This window comes from Lagopus muta, chromosome 6 (genome assembly GCF_023343835.1).
Source record: "Lagopus muta isolate bLagMut1 chromosome 6, bLagMut1 primary, whole genome shotgun sequence".
Classification (NCBI taxonomy): domain Eukaryota; kingdom Metazoa; phylum Chordata; class Aves; order Galliformes; family Phasianidae; genus Lagopus; species Lagopus muta.
Window position 1 is genome coordinate 12,817,876 of NC_064438.1, and position 13,409 is coordinate 12,831,284.

Here is a 13,409-nt window from a genome sequence, read left to right on the forward strand (position 1 = left end):
GCTGAAAGCCCAGCCCTGGCTGCAGCCTGGGGATGCCTGTTGCCCCTTATCCTCCCCATGCTTGGTAAAGCACTGACAGGTGGGCATGCTGCATGTAGCTGCAGGGAGGGCTCCTCACAGAGGGAGGAAATCAAGGCACCCAGATGGATTCTCCTTTGGCAGCAGATGAAAGCTGCGGGCCTTCAGAACAAAGAGCTCAATTTTTGCATGTAGGAAATTAAGAGATCAGCTGAGTAATGCTATGCGAGCTGGAGGAGAAGCCTTAGAAGTTAGAAAAGCACGTTGTGCTTTGGTGAATTTACTGGTGGTGCTGACTGAGGCAGCTGTGCTTCTGAATCTAGGCATCTTCATGCTAACTGAAATTGCAGTACAGCACAGGTGAGGGAGCTGGGCCAACAGATTGATGCCTCTTCTACAGTATAGAGCGTGAATGCTACTGAGAGGAGAATATTGTTGTTCTAACACAAAAAGCTGATTTTGGCTGAAATGGGAGCTGGAATAAAATGCAAGCCATGCTATCCGGTATTTAAAATATAGAAGCCAGTAACAATCTTCTTACTTTCCAGTTCAGCTCTGCTCATGGACTTGAAAGCTGGGGGCCATTGATGCAGGAGGACCAGGCCAGCTTTTCTTCTGAGAGGCTTTCTCACATGTGGTCCTGTGGAGCACAGAGGGGACTTGAAGCACGCATCACTGACCTTGTTGAGGGCAGCTGAATGTTTAACATTCACACTCCAGAGGACTTTGCTTCACATTGGGTTGTATTTAGCAAGGCTGTGTAGTGTTTTATTGCATGGGATTACATACAAGAGTGCCTGAGAACAGTGGATGAACATTGCTGCAGGACCTGCTAACCTGAGGGGGCTCATGGTGAGGTAGGGATTTTAAAATCACCCATAAATAGCAGAGAGACAACATAAGGCCCAAAGAAGAGAATGAGTGTAAAGTTTGCAGCTTATCAAACAGCAGCAGGTTGAGCTCGCACTGCTGGGCTGAAGCTGATGCATCTGATGCATTGTTTGGTCCTTGTGCAAGTGGAAGGAGGAAGGGGGTCAGGGTGGAGGGGGTTTATTTATGGGTGTTTTAACAGGGAGACAGAGTGACATAAATAATGCATGATAAATTAGTCCAAATGCAGCGGAGAAAGGCTCATTTCAACCAGCACAAAATGCAAGATGACAAAGTATTTATGCCAGAACAGCTGTTTAAGTTTTCTCATTTATTCATACAGATTTCCTCCCCATCGCAGTTGGGGCTTTTGCCTAAGGCAGGACAGAAGTGAGCAGCTGAGCTGGAAAATAGATTTGGTTCCTGCTGCGAGACAGGCCAGCACACCATGCTTCCTTGCCTAGCACTGGGCAGTCCTGTTTGATAATCTGATGCAGCGTGTCCATGCTTAGAGCTGGCTGCCTGCTTGGGCTGTGGCTTGATTGCAGATAAGGCAGATAGAGCATTACTCGTACTTCCATGGAAACCGAGAGGCCCGTGTTGACTCACTCTAGTCTTTCCTGATCCCACTTTCTCCAAATAATTTCCTTCCAAACTGCATTTGCTATTGCAACATAAATTATGTATGCTTTAAGATGTTACATTCGTTACAGATGGTAATGAGAATGCCAGCAAGAGGACATCAACACTATACTGCAGTGTCAAACTGATATAAGGATGTGAGCATGCATGGAAATGAGAAGTTAGGCAGGCCTGTTTGAATTCAATTTTCCTGTCAATAATACTAAAGGCCAAAAGATCCAGTATTGGGTTTGCAAAGTTGCTTTATCTGAATCAAAGTGAGTTCTGAGCTATGTAAATTTTTTTCATTGTGAATAGCCTAAAATCCCTTTTTCCACCTTAGAGGGCAAACTGTGCATTTGTCTTTATACACTTTGACACAGCTGGCATCATCCTTCTTGCTCATCAAGGCCTGCACCTGAATTAGGATTGTGTGATGCCACCAGGGACCAAGAATGGAACCTTTCCTCCCCTTTTTGCATGAGGGCTGACTGAATCAGCTGCCCATCAATCTTGGCTCTCCTCTGTGCTGGGCCTTTCCCTTTAAAAAACAGCCTGGTGCTGCCTTGCTTCTCACAGGTGCAAACAGCACACAGGGAAATAGTTTTCCCTTCAGGCTGTCCCAGGACCGATGCTTGTATTCTGGCACATACTGCAGTTCTTTGCTTAAGATTGTGTTTGGATTTCTCCATGTTTGTGGAGATGACAGATTAAATTGATGTAGGAAAAGTAGTCTGAGTTCTCTTCCCCTCTGTGTTCACAGTGTAATCGTTCCTTGCTTGAAAGGATAAATCTATGGAAAATGACACTACCCTGCTATCACTTGTGCTCAAAGTAGATGTGAAGTGTTGAGTAATAGCCGTCCCTCAAAATTCAGGAAGCTCTCCTTAAACGTTGAGATTTTACATACTTATATGTATATAAGCATTCATATATGTAAAAATATTAACATGCCGGGTCCATAAAATATGCATGAACCTGAGACTGCTGCTAGAGGCCAAGACTGCACAACCCCATCTTTTGGAGACACACAGATGCAGCTGCATATCCAGGTGCCAGAAGGGAGATGGAAGAGTGAAGCAACTTTTGATCTCGCAGTTGGAGAGGCATTATGTAGTTTTTAGCAGTGTTAGCTCTAAGTGCAAAGACGTGCTTCAGTTCCTTCAGGTGTCATAGGCTTCCTGCACACTGCTGGGCTTTCCTAATTGTAAGAATAGTAAGTAGTGTAACTTTCCTTGCAGTAAATGCCCTACTTCACACGGTCCCAGGTGAAGCGTAAGCGTGCTGTGGAAACTCCTCAGTGTGCAGATTCAGCAGATTCTGCTTTCTTCTTTTCTTTTTTGGTAAGGCTTTTTCTCTTTCAGCCATAGCAATGAATTACGGATTTGCATGGCCACTGTTATGAATTCTGAAAAGCTCTGAATGCATGACTGTGGTGATGAAATGCCCTGTCAGCTCTCACTAATTCAGTTAGTCTCTTCTTTCTCTGTCTCCTGGTGCCTTGATCTAGATGGGCCTCACTGCTTTAAAAGTAAAGTGGGACACAGGGATGTGAGAGAGAAGAGGAAAATTGCTGAACTCCCTGCCCTGTTCCAAATTAATTAGAGCCAAACACACCTCAAATATGTATAGAAAGAAGCTTAGAAAATACTTCCTGGTACTGCATCTAAAAGCTAAAGCATACGATGAATGATAAGCCACGTCCTATGTGTTAGCAGCTCTCTCTGCAGCCATTTTGGTGGCACTGAGACCACTTTGAGGGAGCACCCAGCAGGTAATTGCCTTCAGGGGGAGTGTCCATCAAATGGGCAATGTGCACTACAGTGGCTCAAAATGAAACCCTATGTTTTCCGAAGATAGCATCCAGTCCCCTGCTGGAAGAATACACTGTGAATTTGAACGGGTCTATGCCTGTTTACATCAAAGGAGAACCCAGGCTGTGAATGCTTGCACATGCAGCTTTCCAAGATGAGAGTACAAAGTCCAGGCTGTTGAGTGCAGTTAGGCTATGCCTTTGTGCTGCCTGTTCTTAGCATGTGGCTCTTAAAGAGATTTTTTTTTTCCATCTCTCTCAGTATAAGTTGGCATTCAGAGCTCTGGGGTAACAGCTCTGGATTGTGGTTTCCTAAGAGGCTGTGCTACTGGCATGTAAAGAGAGCATCTGTAGCACTGCCTCACATGAATGAGAAATTGCCCGTATAAAAACAGGAGATTAAAGGCATCAGACCATGAAAGGGGAGAGTGGTTACTGTTCACGACAGCCTCACTGTCCCTATTCTAGCATAACCCATTTTTCCTTACCAGGTGCTTTTTCATTAAGAAACCCCTCCCATTTCAAGATGCGGTATAGCTTTTTGTAAGGTCTTAACCTTGCAAGGGGCTTTTGGCTCTCCTGACGGCTTTGTCCTCTCACAAACACAGGTGAGGGAATATGAAGTTACTAGTGAAGGTGAGATGGTGTGTGCATTTGTGTCAGAAGGCTGGAATAAATGTCACTGCCCTCAGATTGGATAGCGAGGCAGCTTAGGAGGTGGAACACCTCGATGCAAAAATTATCTGGAAAAAAGCTCAGATTGTTTTTACCTCAAAGATGTAAGCAAAGGTTAATGCCAACATGCAGTACACCAGAGTGCAAAGATCAGCAGCAATTTTTCTCCACCAGGACTTCATAGCAAAAGGCTTCATCTACTGTTGAAACACACATTTTCAAACTGGTGGTGTAAAGGTCTGTTCTTTATCCTAGTGTTAATTTAGACCTGCTGTCACACACAGCTGCTACAAATGCCTTATCACTGTTAGGATTCACTCCAGCTCAGCTGGTGTTACTAAGGCTGACATTTTTGTTTTTCCCAGGGAAAGGCCAAGATCCCCTGGATGTCCCTGGGTGTCAGCCAGCTCGAAAGCCTGCCTCCACTACTCTTTGTTGCATGCTGGGATTTTGCTGCTGCCACAGGCTGGCAGGGTGAGATCAAGGGCTCCTCTAAATGGCCATGAATTCCAGGATGAGGCAGAACGACTTCACACTGCCTGCATGACAAGTCTAGCTCTGGAAGACAGAACAGATGTGATGTATCAGTGATCTGCACACTGCCCACCATGAGTTCTGCTGTTCTCAAGTAAATGCTAGGCAATTTGGGCAGCAACTCCCACCTCCCTTACAGAGCTAGGTCTGACGTGGCACCCCCACTATGATCATGAATTCACTTCTCTGGATGTCACTGTACTGCTGCCCAGCTCAAGAGGCACCTGCTCAACTGACTGATTTCTTTCCCCTTGTCAGCGTTCCGAATAGCTGTGCATCTATTTTAGCCAGGCAAGTCACAGGATGACAGTTTACAGCAGCACAAGCAAAGCAAGGTTGGATTTTTGGAGAGCAGACCCTTAGCATGGGGCAAAATGCTCACCCGCACTCTGATGCTGGTTTTCTTTATTGGCTGCTCCTGAGCCTGCAGCCGGAGGAACAGTCTCCTGTGTAACGGCAGCTTTAGACAATTTTATTGGCTGATGAATCTGATCTTGCCTGGCCACCTTCCAGAAACACTGACTTGCCCGAGATGAGAGTGAGAGGAAGGTTGCTCTGCCTTAGGCTGTAAAGCTATTGTTTTGAGACCAACGTGACACCCATGCCTTGCTGCACGGTAAGTGTATGAAGACAGATAGACACGCATATCTGTATGTCTGTAACGTGCTTCGTAATGCAATTGCTGACAATTAAATGTGCAGGTCCTTTGGACTGTGTCTCGTTTGCTGCTTAATTATGTGAAAATGTACTTGGTTAAATTGCTTGCTGTCACAAAATGCTCAATTAACTGTTGCAGTGATTTAAGTTGAAACGCTGCATTTGTCTCCTCCTGTGAATATTTCCTGTGCTGCAAGTCATCCATTTAAGCTTTCTGCTATGAGAGAACAAAATACAGCTACAAGATGTTAATTTTAAAATATTTTCTTTCTTACTAGCTTTACTTCCTTGCTAGAAACTCAAAAAACCAGGGCTGCCTGGTAATGTTTCTTTAAGCCTTCTGAAAATTGCTGATCAACCTTGCCCTTTTTTTAAAGGGTGACTTCTGTGAAGTTTGATGCTATGGATTGTTTTACAAGTTATGCTTTGCAACAGAAAAAAAAAAAGAAAAAGAAAAAAAAATAGGGCAGATCTACTGAAGCCCAAAAGTGTTTGTGCTCAAAGTGGCAGGATACTGCATTGCACCTGCATCAGTTGAAAACTGCTCTCCAGATGAGCATTTCTGGAACAGCCTCCAAAGCTATTGCTACCTAAGGGATTGATGGTTGACCTGCAGCTTGAACAAGTTGAAGGAATGCAGCTTTCTGGACTGCAGCAGCTCTGTAACATTTAAAGTTGTAGCTAATCCTGAGAATGCAATATACCTGCTGCTTCAGAAATCATACTACATATTTGAAGTTTCACTCTAGCAGCCCCTAAAAGCTGGCACGGGGTTGAAGGCTGTGACTTCTTGACAGCTTTGGGAGGAAACCTTTTCCCACTGTACTTGTTCAAAATGTCTTTGTCTAATATTCCACCACTCTGTGTGGGAGAGGTGAGGGAGAAATTTGGTGGCAGTGTTTTCTATGAACAGATCCCTGCGGAGCATAATGCAGGGACAATACAGCATCCTCAAGTCTAAGACAAAATACTGCACTGAGTAAAGCTATGTGCTAATCATTTCTAAATGCTTCCTGAACTTGAATTTTCTGTTCTCTTGAGTATGCTTAGTGTACTTTTGTTGATGTTAATGGTGCTTTTCCTTCTGAGGGACGTGAATGAACCAGTGTGGCTTACATGACCGACCTTAGCTGCAATAGCTCTGCAGTACCTTGCTGGCCTGGGGTGCAGTGGGTTCCCTCAGATGCCAGAAATAATTGGCTTGGTTTCTAAGACTGTTGTTGTATGCCTTGAGAGCTATGAGAATAGGTTGGAATAGGAGGGCTAAGTTTTGCAAGTGAAGGAGGAACATGCATCTATTTGCAACTGTCGTTGTAAGGAAGAATCTCTCCATTGTGGGCATGTGAGAGCAGGGGAAGCCCCAGGTGTTGGTCAAATTACCAGGTGTGTTTCACAAGGTTATTAGAGAATGATAATAATAAGTTTTTGAACCCTTCTATGATAAGAGGGACTGCAATAGAAGAAACTGCGTATCTCTATTACTATTTGCAGTTATGAGAATGAAATAGGAATTTATCTTAATGAGAATGGATGAGGCAAACACATTTTAGTATAAGTTTGCAGTTCTGCAAGGTAGTATTGACAAACTTTGGTGCAGTGCCTTCTAAGCATTTGTTTCACTGGCACCATAAGTAGTCTAAATTACTTTTTCACTCGCTCCTGTGTTTCTGCACTACTCCTTTTACTCCTCTTAATGTCTTAAGATTTTGAGGAATCCATGGGAAGCTGACATTTAAACTCACTGGATTTGCTCCTTACTAGAAACCACAGGCACTGCCATTGTGTGGAAGTGTGGCAGTAACTGTAGAATAGTCACATGCAGTTTTACAGATGTTTGTGATTTTCTGTTCTGTTCTGTTGCAGAGTTTTGATTAAGACTTCTTCCAGGTTAAGGTTTAAAGTTTAATACATGTGAAAAACATTGTGTTGACACTACTGTCTTGTACCCCTGGTCTATGTGGGTAATTTCTAAAATGTTGTGAGCATGTTTATCACAGTGCAACCTATATGAATATTCGACTTGTGGTTTAGTAGGACGGAATTTTTGCATCTGTGCAGATTGTCCTAAATGCTGCTGGAAAATGGCATTTATACTTTCAAGCACCTTTTTCTCCCTGTTGAGGCTCTGAATCTCTGGAAACACTGCAATGGTGTAATTAAGTGAGAGTAGTGGTTATATGCACTGTGGCTGTTTTTAGTGAGGATTGGGTATTCTCCGGGCAACTGGAAAGCTTGTTCTGAGAAGCTTATTTGAGTTTAAGTCAGTGTTAGTTGTTAGTTGGAAATTCTTTACTTGGAGGACAGTGAGGCCCGGGCTGCCCAGAGAAGCTGTGATGTCCCATCCCTGGAAGTGCTCAAGGCCAGGTTGGATGGAGTCCTGAGCAGCCTGAGCTGGTGGGAAGCACCCTGCCCATGGGACGGGGTTGGAACTGAATGGTCTTTTAGATTCCTTCCAACCTGAGCCATCCTATGATTCTAAGACATAAAAGTCATGTAAAGAATGACCTTTTAATGAAAGATCTTGCTGAACACCTACTGTCTTGTCTGGAAGGGCAAAAAGTATTCCTTAACTGTGAGTTTCATGCATGGCTGTATTTTTAAAGTTTCCAAAAGAGCTTTAAAAAACAAGGGAGGAAAGACCAGAGTCCCTTTTGAGTATTTCATTCTGATTCTGCATGTTTCTGTAGAAATAAGAAACAGTTTCAATGGAGAGGAGAAAGTCATAGAATCAATGAAATGTTGGCCAAAATACCCTATGGCTCAGGGAGAATCCTAGACAAAGCAGGACTTCTGCCAGTGCTAGCTCAAGTCAGCTGGAGTTTGGTCTCATGGAGTCCTGAATGTGCCAAAAGATAGAGGTTGCTTTCATTGGGCTCCTGTTTGCTCTTCAGGAGGAGTATTAGTGTTGGAAATGAATCTGTGAAGTTGCACGCTGTGATTACAATACTAAAAGTGAAGGAAAATGGGAGGAAGCTGTGCATGAAGATGTGAATCCTAGTATTAGGTTTAGGTTTAAATTAGAAACACTTGAATACAACCAATGTAGCTTTGCCACAAAGCTTGACACAACTTAAGTCTTCACAGTTCTTTCTGTTTACGTTACTGGTGCCTACGATCTGCGTGTTTATTTCTGGAATAAGTCTCAGTGCTACAACTGTTAAAATGCTGGCTGCTGCTTGCATTGTCAAGCCAAAGGAAGACTTGGTCTCACTCAAACACCTGTGGGATTGTTACCTGAGGAGAGTGCCTTGTGCCATGCTGATGGCCTTGCTGAGGAGTCCCTGGGCTGCAAGGGTGACTGGGAGCCTTGCAGGACAGCAGGCAAAGTGGGTAAGAGGCATCAGCGTGGCAGCCTGTCTTGGTCTCTTCAAGGCCATGGCTGCAGCCAGACTCACAACAGTGTTGGCAATCTGCTGTCAATCATCTGATGCAGTGCTCAGCACCCCAATGGCTTTGTAAATGTGTTGGGATCCTGAGCTCTCTTTTTTGTTAGGGTAGATGAAAGACGGGGATATTTCTAGCAATTGGGGCTTGAGAAATGGAAAGGAGGAGGAAATGGAGAAATACAAAAAAATCTCAGGAGGAGACAACTAAAATATCATACGTCTTGTGATTTATGTTAGTGGCTCTATTTGCCAATTCTGTAGAAATAGATCCGATTCTCAGGCTTTTACAAAAGCATTTCTTTGGGAATGTTGCGGTGTTCTTAAATTAAGATGTGAGTGCAAAAAAAGGGGATACAGTGATTTGTATTTTGATAGTTTAAAATACACTGTTGTGCAATGCTTTTATGATATGCTAGTGTAGAATATGGACTTGCAAATTACAGTCATATTTTAAAGCACTTTAAATGCAGAAAGTAAACTGAGTGCAGTGATTATATTTTTATCTTGGCTTTGTGTTAGTTTGGATGTGATCTGTATTTCTGTATATGTCTGTAAACATGATCCTGTTGACATGTGTGCAAGTAGGAAGCTGGTGGGCAACGTGCCTGCATATACATCAATACATTACAGAGCCACAGCACAGAATATTTACTACCAATATTCGTTCACAGAATTGATGAGCTGTGAATTTGTGCTAGGAGTAATAAGGCAAGAATCTGTTTATTCTTTGTGATACAAATAGCCAGATCAACAATGGGAATGAAAAGGATTCTTCACTTGTAATTATGGCCCAACAAATGGTGCATTCATTATTCACTGTTGAGAAATGGCCCATATGGCTTATTTTGATCACATGCTTTGCAACTTCTGCAACGGTTAAGCACTTCTTTTCAGGGAATACAGAACATAAAATTGAATCCAAGGTTTTTGGCCAGAGAAATGTCTTGAGGGAAAAAATGGATGTTATCAGGAGAAAATACCAGAGTTCTGCAGTCTGAAGTTCTGCTGTGTATTACACACATCAGAGCAGCGGAGCCAGCAGCTCCCTCATGTTCCAGGAAGGATTTTTTCCCATCAGAAAATGTAATTCTTTCACAGAAAATGTGAAGATGGCTTTTCCATGGTGTGCAAGCTGGAGTCCAGAATGTCTTGTATGTGAAGATTGGTTAAAAAATAACCAGAGAAGAGAGCTTTATTGAGAGTGAAAAGCGAAGTAAAATTAGAATCTCTTTGTTTCTGAGAAATATACACCACAAAAACCCCAACAGCCAAACCTCACCTCTGCACATCTCAGCAAAGTCTGTTTTCTTTAAATCAGAGTATTTGTCATACCTTTGAGGAAACAAACAAATCCATAGCTAACACACCAGCTGGAGAGACTCAGGAACATCTCCATGGAAATATCATCTCGGAAAGCACAGCTTGCTGAAGTTTCTCAGTGGTTATCTTCCGAACATTGCCAATGGAGAGAAAATAGGAGACAACTGGTTTTCTACACCCACTGTCCCAGCAGGAGGATGGATGATAGGATCTCTCCAGAGCAGCTCTCACCTTGATGACATAGCTGCTGTAGCCATTTTGATCTGGGTGAGCGGCCAGTGTATGGAGCCTTTCTGGGGTGTTGGTACTAGAAAAATGATACTAATTATTTATGGCTCATCTTCTACGTAATGTTCTTTGCTTACAAAGCTTGTGTGTATGCATGCTTCTGTTTCCCTGAACAAAAGAGGGAATCATAAGATTTCTTCCCTTGCAATTTTCACGTGGTCCTTCCAGAGGCAAGGAACTTGAGGAAGGAAACATGGGGGAGAGGATGGAATCTTACTGATCTCACTTTGGGAAAAATTCATCAGTAGCAACCTATGACCACTCATAACCTGGTGCAGCACTGTCAGCCCTCCAGATGATAGCTTAAAAATTGAGATGGTGCATTTCTATATGTATGTGATGGAGTGTTGCCAGCTAAGTGTGTCCAGATGGGTATTGCTCCTCTGATGAAGAAATCATTAAGATATGGCATTCTGTGGGAATCTAGGACAGAATAAAATCTCACATGGAGCATTAATGGAAGGTGTGAAGGTGAAGAAATCGTTCTCCAGGCTTGTAACTGAAGGGAGGAGAAAAAGAAAAGATTGTGCAATCGTTTGAGTTGCTACTTCATGGAACTTGAATTATAAGGCACTTAAAGCACTATGAAAACAAGGGGTGTTTTTATCTTTCAGTCAGCACGCTTGTACTAATATACAAAAAGCTTTCCTAACATAACTGAATTCTCCTTTCAGCAGATGTTTCAGAAAGAATTTTGAACAAATGTTCTATCAATTCTTGCATGCTTTTAATTTTTAGGTTAGGTTATGGAGGTATTAAATACTTGTTCTTTTGGTTTCCCTTTAGTTTCGCTGTAGTATCTCATAATTACAATTAAAAATAAATCACAAGGAGTAATGGCCTAAAGTTTGAACTTAGGGTGCTCTGTACTAACATGTGGAAGAACTTCTTTATGGTAAAGGTGATGGAGCGCTGGATCAGGCTGCCCAGAGAGGTTGTGGAGTCTCCTCCTACGGAGATATTCAGGATCTACGTGGGCACCCGTCTGTGTGACACATTGAAGGGTGCCTGCTTTGGCAGGGGGATTGGACTCAATGATCTCTTGAGGTCCCTCTCGACCCCTGTAATAATATTGCAGAGGGAGTGCCCTTGAGTTGTGGCATGGGAGATTCAGGTTGGATGTGAGGAGGAATGTCTTCTCTAAAGGAGTGGTCAAGTATTGGAACGGGCTGCCCAGTGAGGTGGTGGTCATATCCCTGCGGGGGGAGGGGTGTTCAAGAGCTGTGTAGATGTGATACTGAGGGATGTGGTTTAGTGAGCATGATGGGGATGTTTGATAATTTTACAGCATGATCTTATAGATCTTTTCCAGCTGATTGGCACAGGTTGTACAGAATATGCAGTTTGCCATCTGGAATGTGTGTTGGTCATTGTCTATGCCTTTAGAGCAGATGGCAAATTTCTTAAATGCAGCCAGCAAAAATGATGTTGGACAGTCTGTTCTGGGCTGTGTGAAATGGGTGTTTATCTCAGATTCTTGTACATCACTGGAACTTAAGGTCAGGGTAAAACTATTAAAGTACCTTACAGCTGCTGATTTTTGAACTTTTGTAAGTGATTTATATAGGAGCTTGCTCTGTTGAATCCCATAATCAGCTTTGAAATACTTTTCCTGTCTATCTTCCTAGAATGAATAGAAAGCTCCTTGTTTATCTAAAATAAAATAAAGAGCCTAACTTTGGCCATCTAGCATTGCTGACTCACTGAAAGGTTGCCTCTGACAAGGAAAATATGAAAATGACTTGCTGAACTGAGGAGAATAGGAGGGACAGTAATGGATAAATGCTTTGACCTCTGTAGTGTAAATGATCCCATTTGAAACTAAGCATGGAGGAAAAGAGCATTTGTCTCAGGAAAGAAACAGTGCATTTTTCCTTTTCCTGGAATCCATGCCAGGAATAGGAATGTTTGTGTTGGTGCTTCAGGCTTTACCTGAATGCCATGGAACAGCTGGCCTTGCCTGTTTGAAATCTGCAAAAAAGATGGATAGAATTCAAAAAGAGAAGTATATAAGGAAAAAAGAGGTAACACTGAGTAATCTAGGAGATCTCTTCCTAACTGCACTTTATTAATGGCAGTTTCCCACTGTGGTTATTTGCATACATTTACTGAGGATAGCAGAGCTACTTTCCTTGCTCTGATTTTGTTTTGTATAACTGCAAAGTATAGAACTGTCCCTCATGCTTGCCAGGATGAAACATTGGTGAGAAGTAATTTAACTATAGGGGGTTTAATTATGATAGTTTATTTTTAATAGGCAAATTTAGGGTATGCATTTTTATTTTGCAGTAACTTCGATTTTTTTATTTTGCACCTTTTCTTTTTCCCTGTAGCAGTAATTCCTCCCATTCTCTTTAGCTGTCATGTGACCATGCAGCTCCACAGAGGGACAAGGAAGGCTCTGTTCAAAAACAGTCAGTGTATTTGGGGCAGAACTCTGCAAATTAACTGCAAGCCTGTTTTTCTAAAACCTGATTTATGCCAACAGGGACATCCTTGTACAGCGTGAAGCAGAGCTGCAGCAATCATAACAGATCTACTTTGTCTGGTGGAGCTAAAGCCTTCAGTCCCAAGTGCACATGATTCTCTTCTCATGCCTCAGTCATCTCTGGTGTGCTTCCCTGGGCCTGGGGAAGTTTTGCTTCCTCTCTCCTCCCCTGCTTATCACTACACCTTATCACGTGGCAAAGCTGTGTTTGTGGCAGGGTTTTGCTACCTGTGTAGGCACAAGTGAAAGCACAGCAGCACTGGCATTGCTACAGCATTCCTGATTACATCAAGTCCCCAGGGCTCTCTTGGCCTGTTGAGCTCAGCCCAGGCTGCTACACTATTTACTGCTGACACCCAGGCTGGGAACACTCCTACATCTTGGTTTCAATCTGCTTACCCAGAGCGTGGCATTTTGAGAAGGCAGGGGTTACTCTGAGTTGTGTTTCTCTGCAGCAGTAGCTCATCCTGGAGTATTAATCTAGTTTGCTTCTTACATACAGTTGCAGAAAAAAATCTGTGCCTATGCTGCTGCTTCTGCTCAGTTTATCGTTTTGAAAGACATGGTCCATTTCACTAGGGCTCTTTCCGTGTTTGTAGGTCAGATACATCTCCCTGTGGGTCAGCTGTATGTCTTCAGCTATGAATGTAGGTCAGCTGGCTGCTGCGTAGCACGTTCCTTATTCTTAAAAGCACAGGTCCTGTTTGCAACTTTGCAGTACATTGTACTTATCCACCTT

General features: G+C 43.0%; 1 protein-coding gene across 1 annotated transcript in view; it reads left to right on the top strand.

Annotated features, from left to right (window-relative positions):
* Positions 1-5,040: 5,040 nt before the first annotated feature.
* Positions 5,041-13,409, top strand: part of OSBPL5 (oxysterol binding protein like 5) — a 161,889-nt gene continuing 153,520 nt past the window's right edge. The window contains exon 1 of the mRNA XM_048948406.1: positions 5,041-5,147. Coding sequence (XP_048804363.1) covers positions 5,133-5,147 — 15 coding nt within the window. The 5' untranslated portion in view covers positions 5,041-5,132. The remainder of the gene's footprint in view (positions 5,148-13,409) is intronic.